The sequence below is a fragment of the Notolepis coatsorum genome (genome assembly GCF_963971535.1).
Source record: "Notolepis coatsorum genome assembly, chromosome: 12".
Lineage (NCBI taxonomy): Eukaryota > Metazoa > Chordata > Actinopteri > Aulopiformes > Paralepididae > Notolepis > Notolepis coatsorum.
This window is the reverse complement of record NC_140176.1, coordinates 35,885,563-35,903,765: the sequence shown is the minus strand read 5'-3', so window position 1 is coordinate 35,903,765 and position 18,203 is coordinate 35,885,563. Positions and strand designations below refer to the sequence as shown.

General features: G+C 44.3%; 1 protein-coding gene across 1 annotated transcript in view; it reads right to left on the bottom strand.

Annotated features, from left to right (window-relative positions):
- Positions 1–18,203, bottom strand: part of pola1 (polymerase (DNA directed), alpha 1) — a 206,249-nt gene that overhangs the window by 59,822 nt on the left and 128,224 nt on the right. The window contains exons 34-35 of the mRNA XM_084326141.1: positions 12,573–12,704; positions 1–30 (exon numbers count right to left, since the gene is read on the bottom strand). The exon at positions 1–30 is cut by the window's left edge and continues 87 nt beyond it. Coding sequence (XP_084182267.1) covers positions 1–30; positions 12,573–12,704 — 162 coding nt within the window. The remainder of the gene's footprint in view (positions 31–12,572; positions 12,705–18,203) is intronic.

Here is an 18,203-nt window from a genome sequence, read left to right as displayed (position 1 = left end):
ACAGGCCTGGTCCTCACACACCAGCCAACCCTGAGAGGGAGAGAGAGTCATGTGATCACACACCAGCCAACCCTGAGAGGGGGAGAGAGAGTCATGAGATTCACCGATAGTGATCCTCTGTAGTGAATGTATCCCAGTGATACGAGTGACTCGCACATATTCACGTTCACTATTAAGTAAAAACAATATCACATGTTAAAGCGAATTTCAATTATTATTCAAATAGTTCCCAGTGACTGTGGAATAGTAATCGTGTGAGTTCTGCCCGTCCCTATAGTTCCCATTTCACTGGAGGACATGGGGAGACAGAATGAGCGCTGCAGAGACAGAGCGAGACTGAGGAGACAGACGCAGGAGGGAGAAAGACGAGACGTTGAAAAGGGAGAGAAAGAGAGCGACAGAGGAGGGACGGGAAGAAAATATAAAAACAACATGACTTTACATTTGACTCCATATTCCATCCTCAAAACATCCTATCCATCAATATATTCATCTGTGCGGCGTACACGTGTGTATTGGGGTCATACTCTCCACACAGCCACACCAGTTAGGACCCCCTGGTGGGGCGGGGGGTGAATCATGGGCTTTGGGCAGGTGCAGTGGTGTTAGCCCCCCCCCCCCCATCAGTCCATCCAGCATGGCCTGTCATTACTGCTCCGCTTTAGAGGGGAAGGAGGTTAATACCGGGCTAATGATAGGGCTCTGGGACCCTACCTCCTCCCATCCAGCTCCTCTGCTTCTCTTCAGCCGTCCATCTATCCTTCCATCCCTCCCTCCCTCCCTCCCGATAACCCTGACGTCAGCACTGCACCTGTCTTGCGAGTGTGAGCACGAGCACGCATGCACATGACCTCTCCTTTCAGTCACCTCAAAAGGTCCGTTTCAATTTGTAACACAGAAGGACTTTAGAGATCAGTGTATTATATAAAAATCATTGTTTTTTTTTCTTTGTGCACCCAACAGTAGACCTCAGGGTTGGACGCCAGTGTTTCTGTACACTTCGACACACTGCCCGGGAATCGAACCGGGAACCTCCGGATTACCAGACGACTGCTCTACCTCCCGAGCCACTGTCTCCCCAACAACTTCAATTTAAGACTTTTTAATATCACTTGGAGAGCTACATTTTGTACCGATTTCATGACCATACTAGCAGAAAAGAAAAAACGCATGTAGAAATGTTTTTAAAAGTACAATAATAAAAAATTCTGGTACGTTCCATACAAGACTTACCAAGCCCCGCAAAAAACAACGACTTGAATACAAAAACATTTAATATATTTCATATTATTTCATCTCCTGACAGCCGGGCTGCACCCACAAAAAGATTTATACCTGTGCAAATGAAAAGAAAGACTTTTTAATAAATGTTAAGGCCTTAAATAGAAAATCATGAATTGAATACTTGTTAATACCCCGTGGATACCCTGAACCGTTCGACTGCAACGCCTCAACTCGTCATAACCTTCATCTAAAAAGTTGTTTATAATCCCATCATCACTTCAACCTCTCTACCTAACACCAAACGGACACGGTAAACGTCCTTCTGGGGAATGGGATCTAGGTGCCACATGATGTGCTCACAAAGACCCACATGCACAGTCCACACACACACACACACACACACACACACACACGCACAAACGCACACCAATCTCCTCTAAATGAAAGCCAAAACACACACAGAAGTCCCAATTCAATTACAATCTTGCAGGCTTAACCGTGCTAGCCACAAGCCTGGCGCCTGGGCTAATTGTCTAAACAACAACGACCGCTTTGACACACAAGAGGGAAAAAAACAAGCATCATGGGAAATGAGAGCTCTCTCTCTCTCTGATAAAGACTCACCCGGGACAATGGTTTGCGGAGGTGAGAGATAAGGTGTGTGTGTTTTCATTTGGGAGGTTATTCCATTGAGTGTTTGATGTCATTCTCTTGTGTTTAACACAAGCCGTGGCATACAGTGTTTTTCCCATGTGGTTTAAGACACACACACACCACATTTAAGCATAAATATATTAATCATTGTGCACACACACTTGGTGCCCAGGAACACAATTGGATTAACAGCACATGTTAACACACACACACATGTAATGAAGACACGTGCACCAATACACACGCACACCATAAAGACACACATTTTACCATGCACAATTACACACACGGAACTTATGCATCAGAAACTCATACAAAAGGATTAATAAGGCACATACACAAGCACTCCGCACACACACACACGTGTTTTACTAAGAAACATGTACACACAAAATATTCAAGCAAGATTAAGCACACTAATTGCTCCGTACACACATTCAGAAACTCGTAGAAATGCATTAACAATGCGTGTTCACAACACACACAAGGAAGAAAACTACCCATCATGCATCTCTGCTTTGCTACTCCTGCCTAGTGACCCACAATCCATCGATCCAGATGAAACACACAAACACAGCAAGTACACATGCATGTGTGCGCACACACATACAGAGCAAGTACACATGCATGTGTGCGCACACACATACAGAGCAAGTACACATGCATGTGTGTGCACACACATACAGAGCAAGTACACATGCATGTGCGCACACACATACAGAGCAAGTACACATGCATGCGCACACACAGAGCAAGTACACATGCACGTGTGCGCTAAGGCTGTCCCCGAAGCCTGTTTTTGGGATTCGAACTTCGTCAGGGTTTTACGAACGAACGTTCGAACCTTCGTTTTTAATTAAAATTAAAAAAAATATTTAATATCCTCAAACTAAATCCTCAATTTGAATAAAGTGATTAATCTGATTAAATGAGTCTCTTTTTTATTAATTCAACTTTCTTTAATGAATATAACGGTTTTTTTAATACTATAATATTAGTGTAGCCTAATCTTTATCTGCAACTGTGAAGAAAAACCACATTGGTTCAAACAGAATGAATAGACACATAAAAGAACATAAAAAAAATTATATATTTTTTTTTAATTAAAAATAAAAAATTCGAATTTTGATTTAGAATTCGAATGTTAACATAACGAACGAACGTCAGCCTTAGTGTGCGCACACACACACACAGCAAGTACACATGCACGTGTGCACACACACAGCAAGTACACATGCATGTGTGCGCACACACAGAGCAAGTACACATGCATGTACGTGCGCGCAACACACACACAAAAGCACATGTTGGGTTTAAGCTCGGTAGTCCTGCAGGAGCCTTGTGAAACTGAAAGAAAGAAGGATGAAAACAAGAGAGAGATAGAGGGGAGGGGGAGGGAGGGGGGAGAGAGGCGAGAAGGAACCTGTCTAATTGAGGCATTTAAGAGGGAAGGGGGGAAGCAGGAGAATAAAGGCTCATAATTGCATAATTACAGCAGTGGATACCTGACACACTGAATGCAGACGTCAAATGACTTCCACATCATTTAACCAGAGCCAAAACCATAGAGCCAAGACCACAGAGCAAAGACCACAAGACCACAGAGCCAAGACCACAGAGCCAAGACCACAAGACCACAGAGCAAAGGCCACAGAGCCAAGACCACAGAGCCAAGACCACAGAGCCAAGACCACAGAGCCAAGACCACAGAGCCAAGACACAGAGCCAAGACCACAGAGCCAAGACCACAGAGCCAAGACCATAGAGCCAAGACCACAAGACCAGAGCCAAGACCACAGAGCCAAGAGCCAAGACCACAGAGCCAAGACCACAGAGCCAAGACCACAAGACCAGAGCCAAGACTATAGAGCCAAGACCACAGAGCCAAGACCACAAGACCAGAGCCAAGACCACAGAGCCAAGACCACAGAGCCAAGACCACAGAGCCAAGACCACAGAGCCAAGACCACAGAGCCAAGACCATAGAGCCAAGACCACAGAGCCAAGACCATAGAGCCAAGACCACAAGGCCACTGACAGAGCACAAGACCACAGAACAAAGAGCACAAGGCCACTGACAGAGCACAAGACCACAGAACAAAGACCACAAGACCACAGAACCAAGACCACAGAACAAAGAGCACAAGGCCACTGACAGAGCACAAGACCACAGAACAAAGACCACAAGACCACAGAACCAAGACCACAGAACAAAGACCACAGAGTACAAGACCACAAGACTTCTCGCTCTCTCAGACTCAGGCTCCGTCACTTACTCACTCACTCTCTGGGTTGTTTGATGTAAATGGTAAATATATGGTAAAAGGCAGCATTTATATAGCGCTTTTATCCAAAGTGCTTTACAATTTGTTCCTCACATTTTTACCCATTCATTCACACATTCTCACACCGACGACGGAGGCAACCATGCAAGGTGCCAACATGCTCATCAGGAGCAATTAGGGGTTAAGTGTCTTGCTCAAGGACACTGCAACATGGTGGCCGGGAGGAGTGGGAATTGAACCGGAAACCTCCTGATTACCAAACAACTGCTCTACCTCCTGAGCCACTGTCGCCCCCGTGATGTATTCTTCTGTTTGTATGTTTCTAGTTCGTCTCTAACCTGCTAAACAAATGACCAAATCTGTTGGCTTTTTAAATGTCTGCTAAATCCACCTGCCACACACACACACACACACACACACACACACACATGCACCATAAAGGTGGAATGGGGACCAGCATCAGAGAGAGAGGGTCTATCGCTGGCTTTGTGCCGCGGTAATCAACACTCCTGGCTTTAAATTGAATAGTCCTGAAACAAGTCCACTTTTGTTTGTTTTTTGGACACACACACACGCACACACGCGATGAATACGGCTCAAATCGCTCCACTTTGTACATCCTCTGCTTAATCAAAGCTTCCCTATTCAACAATTTGACCTTTTGTTCCAAATAGGATTATCACCTTCTCTCGTCTTTATTCACTCTCTCCCTTTCTTTCTCTCCTTCCCTCCCTCCCCTTTTCTCCCCCTCCCACCACGACCACCACCCTCAGCCCCGTTTCCAGGGGTGACCCGCATGACGAGGGTAATTGCAATAATTTGTTAAACACCATGGCAACGGTGGTTAGACGGGGGTAAATAAACGGGGGGTCTGGAAACACAAATCTCTCATTTCACCAAAGACAACAGGAGAGGGAGGGAGAGAGAGACAGCGAAGAGAGAAAGAGCAACAGAGAGAAGAGAGATTGAATTGAAATTGAGAGAGAGGGAGAGAGAAAGAAAGATAGAGAAGAGAAAGAGACTGAAAGAGGGAGAGAAGAGACGGAAAGAGGGGGAGAAAGAGTGATAGATAGATACGAGAGAAACAGAGAGAGACAGAGAGAGGGAAAAGGGCAGAGAGGAGGAATGAGGAGTGAACGAGTGTTTGCCCAGTCTCAGGGTGCTGGTTTATTGATAATAGTGGGGGGGCCAGAGGTAATTTCACTAATGATTAATGTCACTGTGAGCCTAGCTGGAGAGGATGGGGTGCGCGCACGCACGCACACACACACACACACAGAGGTGCAAGGCTTTCAGTCTATCTGGCCAGACAAACATCTCTATTTGAACTCTCCCTCGGCCTCAAAAGAAGCCTTAATTACACAATATTACCCCTCTTCATCGCTCCTCTGTGTGTGTGCTGAGTCCACTGTAACTCTGGCCTCCACTACTGTGTAGATGTGTCAGTGTGTGTAGCTGTGTCAGTGTGTGTGCGTGCGTGTGTAGCTGTGTGTAGCTGTGTGTGAGGTGTAAGCATTCAGTGGCAGCAGCTGTTTCACACGTAGTGACAAAGGGGTGGAGGGGGGGGGGTCTCGTCCCCCAAAACACATTCACCCCACTAATTGATTTCTGTTCAGCCCTGTGGGAGAGTTACACCCCCCCCCCACACACACACATAAATACCACCCAACACCACCAACCAACACACACACTCTTTGGCCTTTACAGCAGACAGTGCACCACTGCATTCCACTGACTCAAGACAGAGGTGGTGCACCCTAGCGATCGCCCACAATGCAAAGAGAGAGAGAGAGGGGGGGGGGGGGGGTGAGAGGAGGAGGGAGCCCTCTACGGGTTCTGTTGGTGTTATAATGGTGGATGACAATGTGAATAATAATAACTGGACTTTTGAAGAAGTCTTTATTCATCATGCAGTGACACACGCATGCGATGGACGGCACACACAGGAACACACTGCATGCAATATTTTTGGGTGGCCAATGAAATTGAGTCTCTGCACTTGACCCATCCCGTCGTCCTTCCCCCCCCCCAAGGGCAGCCGGGAGCAGATAGGGCTGCGGTGTGGGCCGCGCCGGGGGACCAATCCAAATGCTCCCGTCTGTCTTCGTCAGAGACGCGACAGTGTTAGCTATCTGTTCTGCATGTTTTTGCCCATTGGGTTTATCTCTTTTTCTGAAGGGGGAACCCTTACGAGCACGGGGAGAACATCGAAACAGAAAGGCAGAGGAGATACCCCACCTGGGTACCTGGCAACCTGGTCTCCAAGCGGGAATCGAACCCAGGACCTTCTAGCTGTGAGGTGACAGTGTTAAGCACTACACCGCCAGTTGACCCTGAGCCCCAGGTCTGAACCAGGTTACAGCACTAAATCAGTTCACCCTGAACCAGGTTACAGCACTAAACCAGTTCACCCTGACCCAGGTTACAGCACTAAAAGAGAGGAGAGAGAGAGCGGAGAGAGAGAGGGGGAGAGGAGAGAGAGATGGGGAGAGGAGAGAGAGAGGGGAAGAGGAGAGAGAGAGGAGAGGAGATGGGAAGAGAATGAGGAGAGAGAAGGAGAGAGGGGAAGAAATGCATCGAACATTGTACATATGTCTATACTGAACACTGTGACTTCTATTTTACTTCTATTTTTACATGCTATACTATTTTATTTCATACTTATCTTGTCTAGCACAGTCTCTGGAGCGTAACAGTAAGACGCATTTTGTATAAAAGTATTCTGTACTTCTGTATGACAACTATTAAAGAAACTTGAACTTGAAACTTGAAATGAGGAGATAATGAGAGAGAGAAGGGAAGAAAATGAGAGGAGAGGGGGAGAGAGAGGAGAGAGAGAGGGGAGAGAGAGGGAGAGAGAAAGAGAGGGAGAGAGAAGGGCTTTTTATACTATCAAAAGGATCAAGCTAGACATTCCAATTCAAACCTGGCTCAAAATATGAGACTCCGTCATAGAACCCGTTTCTCTGTATGGTTGCGAGGTCTGGGGCCCACTTGCAAAACCAAGACTTCACAAAATGGGACAAACACCAAATTGACTGCATGCAGAATTTTACAAATCCATTCTCCGCACCCAACGGAACACACCAAATAATGCATGCAGAGCAGAACTAGGAGGATAGTGATACCCACTAATTATCAAAATCCAAAAAAGAGCATTTGAATTCTATAATCACCTAAAAGAAAGTGACCCAGACACACTCCATAACAAAGCCCTCACCTACAGAGAGACCCTAGAGATGCCCGCTCAGCCAGTTGGTCCTGGGACTCTGCTCACAAACACAAGCAGAGCCACCAGACAGAAACCACACTGGACTAAACCAAATTATAAGAAAACAAAAAGAAAACGATCTGACACATTGGAAAGAATCAACCCAAAACCAGAGCAAATTGAAACGCTATTTGGCCCTAAACAGAGAGTACACAGTGGCAGAATACCTGAGCACTGTGACTGACCCAAAACGAAGGAGATCCTTGACTAGGTACAGACTCAGCGAGCACAGCCTAGCCATCGAGAAAGGCCACCATAGGCAGACCTGGCTCCCAAGAGAAGACAGACTGTGAACCCACTGCACACAAGACGAGGTGGAAACCGAGCTACACTTCTTAACAACCTGCCCACTATACCAAGACATATAATTCCCACAAATTGCAAACACCCAAAGAGACTTTGAAAACATGGCAAATAACTCCAACCTCCCATACCTACTGGGAGAAATACAACAAAGTGCAAACACAGCAGCAAAATGTGTGAGCTGATGTGACAAGAAAAGGACATCCAACGGAATACAACCACCATAAAGACTGTCAATCACACAAAAAAATCCTTCTGTACTGTACAGATTTCTTCTGATTTCTCTGTTTGATTGTTTTGTTTTGTTTGGCTTTGGCAATGTAAACGTATGTTTCCCATGTCAATAAAGCCCATTTGAATTGAATTGAGAGGAGAGAAGGAGAGAGAGGAGAGAGAGAGAAGGGGAGAGAGAGAAGGGGAGAGAGAGATAGGGAGGGGGAGAGAGAGAGAAGGGGAGAGAGAGAAGGGGAGAGAGAGATAAGGGGAGAGAGAGATAGGGAGGGGGAGAGAGAGAGAGAAAGATAGAAGGGGAGAGATAGAGAGAGAGGGAGAGAGAGCTATATCTACATGAAAGGGACTTCCTGTAAGAGCCCAACCTGCACCAGACTTCCCAGCTGGCTCACTGTTATAGTCTAACAAGCGCCAACATTAGAGACTCAGAGGAAACTACATTAAGTCAATTTGTGACCCCCAGGAGGGCAAGAAGTAAGTGAGAGAGAGAGAGAGAGAGAGAGAGAGAGGAGGGGGGAGAAGAGAACAGGAGAGAGAGGAGAGAGGGAGGAGAGAGAGATGGGGTGGGGGAGAGGGAGAGTTATATCTAGATGAAAGGGTCTTCCTATAAATCAAATCAAATGTATTTGAAAGGCCCGACAACACACGTTAATGTCCCCATGGGCCGGACACGTCTTCTTTAAACAAGTCAAGAAGAAACATCACAATAAATCAAGAACAAAACACCATGAAGTCCAAAACATAATAAAATAAATAAATGAATGAATGCAACACTCCCAGACATACCCCACGCGAAGGTAAGGAAAGACTCACTAAAACCTAGCAATAGGAAAAAATGCACCACAGGCAATGTGGAGGAGAAACCTTAGAAGGGCCGTTCAAGGGGGGATCGCCGTTCTTACAGTATATGTCGGTGATAGTAGTGTTGCAATCAAACAGGTGAAACAGTTGCTAAGCATGCACATATACGTGTTTGGTAATTTTTAGCATGGTGTTATTCACTGTCAAAGATGCAAAGAAAAATCATAATTCATATTCTCCTCCGTTTCATCACAAGCCTAGTAATAGACACAATATTTCTGACACTGCGAATACATTCACTGAGGTCCATAGATGTCCCTAGATACCAAACAGCTCACCGGCTAACGGCGCCACTGATGCGCCACTGACGCAGGGAGGGGGGGTTCATCCGCGGGGGGACACACACTCTCTGATTGACGGAACACAGCGTGAGATTAGCGTTTATGGGAGTAAATAAATACTAGGAAAGCTGCAGGCCCAGATGGGATAACAGGACGAATACTAAAGTCCTGTGCATATCAGCTGGCCCCAGTATTTACAAACATATTCAATCTATCCCTGGCTGTAACATGGACCCACTGCAGTTTGCATACAGGACAAACAGGTCCACTGACGATGCGGTCTCCCAAGTACTACACAACACACTATCTCACCTCGACAGACAGAAGGGGGGCTATGTGAGATTGCTGTTCATTGACTATAGTTCAGCTTTCAACACCATAGTCTCCACCAGACTGGTTGACAAGCTGAGCTCCGCCATGAGCGCCTGGATCCTGGACTTTCTAAGTGACAGGCCCCAGGCGGTCAGGGTGGGGGGTCATACCTCCAGCAAAATCACCCTGAGTATCGGGTCCCCCCAGGCCTGCTGTATTCACTGTACACACATGACTGTGTGGCCAGGTTCAGCTCCAACTCCATAGTGAAGTTTGCGGACGACACGTGGTGGTGGGGCTGATCTCTAACAATGACGAGAAGGCCTATCAGGAGGAGGTTGATGAACTGGCATTCTGGTGCCGGGATAATATCCTACTCCTGAACATTGGTAAAACCAAAGAGCTGATCATGGATTTTAGGAGAATACAGCAGGGGACACACACGCCACTGTGGATAAACGGGGCTAGCGTGGACAGGGTGAGCAGTTTCAAGTACCTGGGAGTCCACATCACAGAGGACCTGACATGGTCAACACACATAGATTCTGTGGTGAAAAAGGCGAAACAGCGCCTCTATCACCTGAGACAGCTAAGGAAGTTCAGAGTATCGGGGAAGATACTCCACTCTTTCTATTCCGGGGCTGTAGAGAGCATTCTGACTGGAAACATCACTGCCTGGTTTGGAAACAGCATGGCACAGGACAGGAAGGCACTCCAGAGAGTGGTGCGCTCAGCTGAGCGTACTACGGGTATTGCACTACCACCCCTGCAGGACTTATATAACAGGAGGTGCAAATCCAGAGCCTGCAGAATAATGAAGGACCGCGACAACCAACAAACCTGTTCAAGCTGCTGCGGTCAGGCAAGCGCCTACATACACACACTGCGAGAACAAAGAGACTCCGGCTCAGCTTCTTCCCCCAGGCCACCAGAACACTGAACTCTCCACTCACAAGTACACATTAGCACACACACACACACACACACACCACTCATGCGGCAACCGCTAAAACAATCACTTTAAACAAAATGTCACTTTAAATAATGGAAAAGTCACTTTAAAGGAAGGAGGTATTGTATAGTATAGTTTAGATACATTAAGTATAAAAATGGCGGAGTTAAAATTGTATATTGTATAGTAGTGTACATGGGAACCAGTTTCTCAGGAACTTAGCATGTCTTTTTTTATCATGCACATCTTGTCTTACCCATTTTTTTTTTTTTTCTATGCCTATTTTTATTATTGTATTTTGCACAAATCGATGCGGGCATGACCACCCGCATTTCACTGTATGCCCTGGTATGTATGTGACAAATAAACCTCTTGATTCTTGAACATGCAAATGGTCCTTGTAGAAGTGGAGCAATATTCCATTTACTTGGTATTTTAGGTGGATTTTCAGAAAATAGGGTTCCAGGCATAAGGGCTAAGGTTAAGTTGTGTATAATATATTTTTTATAGTGTTTGGTCTTTTACTTTTTTGGTTTGATTTATCTGTTAATACAGGTCAGATTTATTTTGTTTATTATAACATGAATCTATTCACATTAAGCAAAAGCTTTTTTACTTTGCACTACATTTTTACCTCATTTTTGCATTTTGTACAGTTGTGTATAATATATTTTTTATAGTATTTGTTTTGACCTCTATTTTGTACTTACTATCTTGACTAGCTCTCTCTCATCAGAATAACCAAAGCCAGAATGGCTGCCCTCAGACTCTGAGGTGATAAGTGGGGAGGAGTTAAATGGATGGGTGGTTACAGTATAATAGCACTGGTTTCTGGGTAGAGTAGTCTATTATGCATACAGTAGGTAAGATAATGGCTCAGTTCTTTTGAGGCCCCATGGCTCTCAAATAGGAATTGTGTTAAGTGTCATGGTTCATAAGGCATAGATTGAAAAGTATCGGCCTGATTTGTACAAGTGATGGCTTATTATGAAGGTAAGAACGGTACTACTTTCATATAATGAAATATGTGAAGCTTGCTTGACAAGTCCTTATCGTCTGTGCCTGGTCACATATTTACTCAGTCTCTACAAAAAAAAAGAATTTTTAAAGATTTTTTTTTTGTGGCTTTTTATCGCTTTATTTCTACTGGGCAGTCCAGTAGATAGAGACAGAGGAGGAATGGGAGACAGAGTGGGGGGAAGACATTCGGCAAATAACGACGGGTTCGGGAGTCGAACCCGGGTCGGCCGTGTCGCGGCTGAGCGCGCTATGTGGATCGCCACTGGGGCGCCCAGTCTCTACAAAATTTGACATGAAACGACATTTAAAAATAGTAGTTTTGGTTTTCATGTCAACTGGATTACATAACCAGTGATTTCACATGAGCAGATACTGCGATGCGATACGTATGTAGATACTATATATATATATATATATATCTGTACATATTACTTACCTACTCTTACTAGTTACACTGCTGGCCAGTATGACTTACCACCATAGTGTCTTTATACCTGTATCACTCTACATATTAATACGTCACACATCTGACTATTCTGAGCACTATACTCAATAGTTTAAATTTATATATCTTATACCCAGTTTAATCACCTGTACATTGTATATTACTACTGCACTTTTAAACAAACAACAAACAGTATGACCAGCGTTAATAAACAACATCCGAGACTCACGCTGTATAAACAACATCCGAGACTCGCGCTGTATAAACAACATCCGAGACTCGCGCTGTATAAACATCACAAACTCACTGTGGCGGGGTTCTCTCTAGATTCCTAAAAAAAAAAAACACACAAACAATGGTGTAGTCGGAAAAGGCTTTGTTGGTGTTATTTATTCGCCGGCCTCCCAAGGTGCAGAGGTGATATTTATTTACAAAAAAAGTGACACAAGCGAAATAACAAAACAAAAATACACTATACCTACAATACAAAATGAGTTCCACAATAACTCACAATAATACACAGAACTAACAAAACACTTACCTACCTCGTAACTCAGCAGGTGTGCACCCTTGGTTGTGCTACCGACGATAAAGGAAATTAATGATGGGGGGGGGGGTTTGACGTTCTCAGTACAATAACAGAAGGGAATGGTGAGTGTTTGGTGTGTGTATGTGTGTGCGTGTGTGTGCGTGCGTGTGCTCGCAGTATGTATAAACAACATCTGAGACTCACGCTGTAGTATCTCCGGATGTGACGGCGGATGTCGAGCAGCAGCTTGTTGCTGATGTTGACGGGGCAGTCGACAGGGCGCCCCCCACAGGACTCCTGACAGCACCGCAGCAGACCGGGCTCCACCTTCGGTCCCTGACAGAACAGAGTTCAGGGACAGTATTAAGTATTAACTCATTGAGCGCCACGCTCTTTTCCCATCTTTACTCAATGGCGCCAGCGTTATTGACCATTTTAGCGATGTTTGCAGACCTGTATTATAGCTATGGAGACAATGGTATGGCTCATTTAACAGGCATTGGTTATAGTCCAAGAGTGACTAATAAGTTAATTTCTACATACTGCAGTTTGTGTGCTATTACACGCTAAACATCGCCTTTTTCCTAAATAATCCAGTCTCTTTTCATAGTTATATGCATTATGCCCAAATCGTTCTGGTTGCTCGCCTGAAACCCCAAATACTTCCAAATCAAAAGGTATATATACCATATACATATGTGTCTTCACAAAATCATCAAGGGGGGGATGGGGGGGTCGTTTTAACTAGAAACTGCCATTGTTACAAAAAGCATGTTTTATGTCCGGTAAACTACAACACTGATCGGTACAGAAGCATGTTTTACGTTAAAAAAATACCAGCAGGTTACCTAAGTTAGACCATACCTCAGTCAGAAAGTACTCTAAAATGAATAAATCCCAGTCGATCCCATGGTGATCGCAATTACTCGTGTATATTGGGCATGGCTACCATACAGGAAATAATAGCTCTGAGGCACCAAATCTTCCACCGATTGCTATGTTGTGATCCACTCCTAGGCGGAAACAGCTGGAGTGGATCACAAGACAAGTGATATCCCCAGTTCCCAGTTCAAAAGGTAGGCCATACTGCCACCTGGTGAGATTCGATTGTCATTGCAATTCCAACGTAGGCAGATGAATCAGAGACACCTAGAGGGCTCCGGCTGACCGTATAGAACGGGGATCAAAGGAAAATATCAAAGGATCAAAACCCGAGTATACTCAGGTTTCTGGCACTCAACGGTTGGCGAGATAACCCAACTTTACTCTGATATGGCGCTGAATGAGTTAAGGACAGTATTAAGTATTAAGTGGACAGTACTACTAAGTATTAAGTGGACAGTACTAAGTATTAAGTGGACAGTACTAAGTAAGTATTAAGTGGACAATACTAAGTACAGCTTCTCCCTTAGGACAGTATGAAGTATTAAGGGGACAGTACTAAGTATTAAGGGGACAGTACTAAGTATTAAGTGGACAGTACTAAGTACAGCTGCTCCATAGAGGACAGTATGAAGTATTAAGGGGACAGTACTACTAAGTATTAAGTGGACAGTACTAAGTATTAAGTGGACAGTACTAAGTACAGCTGCTCCATAGAGGACAGTATGAAGTATTAAGGGGACAGTACTACTAAGTATTAAGTGGACAGTACTAAGTATTAAGTGGACAGTACTAAGTAAGTATTAAGTGGACAGTACTAAGTACAGCTTCTCCCTTAGGACAGTATGAAGTATTAAGGGGACAGTATGAAGTATTAAGGGGACAGTATTAAGTATTAAGAGGACATTATTAAGTATTAAGGGGACAGTACTAAGTATTAAGGGGACAGTACTAAGTACAGCTGCTACATAGACAGTATTTAGTACGGCTGCTAGTACAAAGACCAAACACTATACAAAATATACAAACTAAAGTACAACCTAAAGTACAAAATGCAAACTTTAAAAAAAATGCAAAAATGAGGTAGGGATGTAGTGCAAATACTTTTGTAATAAATAGATAAAACATGGTGTAGTATTAAAGTCCTCTTCTAAAGTGAATGGAGTGAATTCTCTGCTCATTTTATGCCTGTCTATATTTATAGAATCGTATGCTTGTTTTATGCCTATTTTGTGTCTACATTACTGCTGTGAAGCACTTCGGGCTGCACGTCTCATTATTATTATTATTATTATTATTATTATTATTATTATTATTATTATTATTATTATTATTATTATTATTATTATTATTATTATTATTTAAAAATAAACAAAAAGCAAGCATACAGTCAGAATACATGGTCGTGGAATAGAAAACAAACTTTTCAGTAGAACCGGTGAGGTGTGTTCAGAACGCGGCCTGTGGTGTTTTAAGCCTCTGTGATGTCAGTCACGGAGAGGAGTGGCGGGGCGAGCGCACAGCGGTGCTGAAAGGACTCAAACCTTCAACCTCACTCAGGGAGCGGGTCAACGCGACCCGAAATATCCCCCAGAATCTTCCACTTGACAGGTGGGCCCGGAGAAGACAGAGTGGCAGCAACAACAATTATCTTAAATACACGGCGACGGCTCTCAAGTCGAGTCGTCTGGGTTTACAGGAGCAGAAAGAGCAGTCGGAGGTATACTCTCTCTCTCTCTCATTCCCTCCATTCTTTTGTTTGGCTACAATATTTGTTTCTGTGGAAAATTAGGGTTTTTCTTTTTTTGAAGTTGGTCGACCCACGTGTTCGCCATAATATGCAGCTTCAGAAAGCACACACACATACAGGCACAGGCACACACACACAGGCCCCCACACACACAATACATATAGGCACTAGCACACATACAGAGGCACGCACACACACACACACACCCCCCACACAATCAGGACGGATCCTCCCGTTTTATTTCCTTGTTTTATGTTCTTTATGTCATTTAGCGGTGGATGAAAGTAGTCTCTCTCCCTCTCTCCATCATCTCTCCCTCCTCCTCCATCTTCCTCGTCTCATTCCAAACTCTTTGATAACAACACACTCCCCTCTCTCTCTAGTCTGACACGCGTGTCCTTCTTCAAACAACCTTTCCTCTCCTCATCCCCTCTTCCTCTCCACAGCCCCTCTTCCTCTCCACAGCCCCTCTTCCTCTCCGTCCGACTCTCGCTCTCTGAAGTCCTTTAGTTCTGTAATCTCTGCACTCGATACTCTTCATCCAAACAACGTTCCCCCTCGTTTAGACACTCATGAGAAGACCCTCTCTCACAGAATCCAGATCAGATTCTAAGTGATCGTCATGGCGTGGCACGAGTACAGTACGACCGGAAAAAGCTGTCGACATACAGTGTTGCACTTCTAACCTCTAAATATTAAGTTGTGGCGAGTGGCATTTCTTCTTGTTAAAATATGTGTTAAATAGCTCTACATTCTGACAGCCATCACTGAACACAGTGTTTGGTCAGTTCAGGAGCAGTGACCAGTTCACACTAGAATCTGATATTGGCCACATTTAAAAGAGAATAATAATAATGTGAACAGCCAAACAAAAAAAAATCTCATCTGAGCAATAAATCAGAATTGAGCACCAAGGTTTGCACAACAATCTATTCATATGGACCCTATTTTAACCAATTCGGTATCACAAAGATTTTGCCACCGTAGTTGGTCTGAGATATCTGGTCTGAGATATCTGGTCTGGCCCACGGACTAATATTGTACCACATATCAACGCTTCCTGAATGTAGGTCCATTCCTGACACTTTGAGCAAGGGGTAATGTTTTGAAATGCTCACAAAAAAAGTAACAAAACATCAAATCAGCCCCAGAACTAAAAAACTGAGGTTAGGTGTGTTTACCGTCCACTACATCCCTGGGTGTATCCCAACTTATTAATAAACCCCCCCCACAACCGTCTCCCAGCATCCTCCGTCCAAAACTGTTCCTTCTCTACCTCCCCCTCACTCAGACCCCTCCATCATCATCCTCCCCTCCCTCTCTCTCTCTCTCTCTCCCTCTCTCTCGCCCTCTCTGGCCAGTCTCGGAGGTAGAGTCAAGGCCTCTCTGTCCTCCCTGTTTTTCTGAGCTGTTAGACCGTGTTCACCACACTAATTAACTGACTGCCTTATCAGCCTGTGTGTGTCAACAAGACATACCAGACCTTATGACTGCTATCTGTTCATAGTGTGTTAATATCAACGTGTGTGTGTGTGTGGGCGGCCTTATTTTCCTACCATTGTGGGGTCCAAATTATTTTTTTAATTGAATTTGTTGTTTTGGGGACATTGGCCTGACCCCACAAAGTAGAGGAGCTATTTTAGGGTGAGGGGGGATGATTAGGTTATGGTTAGGGTTAATTAGGTTAAGGTAAGGAGTAACGGAATCAAAGTAAAGGCCCTTTCGCACATACACTGGACTCCTGACCTTAACTGACACATTAATTAGAGTATGTGCGAACACAAATGTTAGAATTATTCCGCGTGGAGTTTACCCTCCCAGCACCCTGGGAGTCTGTATTGACCAACTGAGCCCATGTGCGAATGCAGGCAGGTCATTGTTTGCATAATTCACAGTGAGCGAGTTGATTAATATAGACTAAGCATGTACCATACACAACCATGTTGATTAATATAGACTAACCATGTTCCGTACAGGCACCCAGCAAAGTGGCCTTTTATTTTTATTTACTTGAACTTGAGGACTGCATACCTTTTTTGCAAAGCTTATCTTTATACTTATATGAGGTGTTGCAATATCAGACAGGGTCCAGCTGGCTCCCGGAGGCTTCCTGGGTGAATTATGAATGCCAATAGCGAATAAAAAAAATAACGATAATAAAAACGAGTTTACTCGTTGTTGGCACTCAACGCATGGCGGCCAATAACGAGTATACTCGTTATTGGCAATTAATGTGTTAATGTATCGCGTAATTTCAACGTTGATAATAAGGAATATCAAAATAAAAGCACACGTTGTTGCACTTGATCATGCATATTTATCAGAGGTATGTTGATGTGAAGGGGACAAGCTTTCTCAGCGCAGCATTACACAACACTGGGTACTCATTCCGGATCTTTGATCTAGTTGTCCAGATTGTCTGCAATCTCTCTCTAAAATTGTTCAATGAGCCCTTCTAGTGGCTACAGATGATGGGCTTCAAGTAGTTTTTAGCAACATTCTGTTCCTACAAAAAGCCATCAAGCAGAGTAAATTATACCCCCAAATCTCCGCTGATTATCCTGGAGTGCCACTAACAGGGTTTCTTAATCCAGCTCTCCATTTTAGCCGAGTTCAAACAGGTCTGTGTCCCGACCTTGTAGTCCAAGGTTGAACGCATTGAGGCGGTCAAAGATGTCGGCTATATGCCAGCCATTCATTATCAGCACATTTCTCTGCCAATGGGTTGTTTTTGTCTGCAAGGAAAATCTGCGCTTCTTCTCAAAAATAGTTCAAAAAGGCGATTCAATACTCTGCCTCGAGATAGCCACTTGACTTCAGTGTGGTATAGCATCTGGTTATGAGCAGAGCCAACCAGCACCGCTTCTGACAACAAACCTATCCATTGCGAGTCCAGGTTACACACAAAAGACCAGACCGCCCCCGCGATTATACATGCGCAGGATGTAGTGAGATGTGTATTGGAATACTGTGTCTCGGCCTGCGTTGATGAAGGGGCAAATACACACAGCTGCCAGGTGGAAAACTTGATCCGAGTTCGGCTCGTCTGTTTTTATCTTGATGTTTAAAAAAAAATTCAATGCGCGACCACACTGTCACCTACCCACTTTGGGTCACGACCCGTAGTTTGAGAACCGCTGATATAGACTAACCATGTTCCAGACAACTATGTTGATTAACAGACTAACCATGTTCCATACACA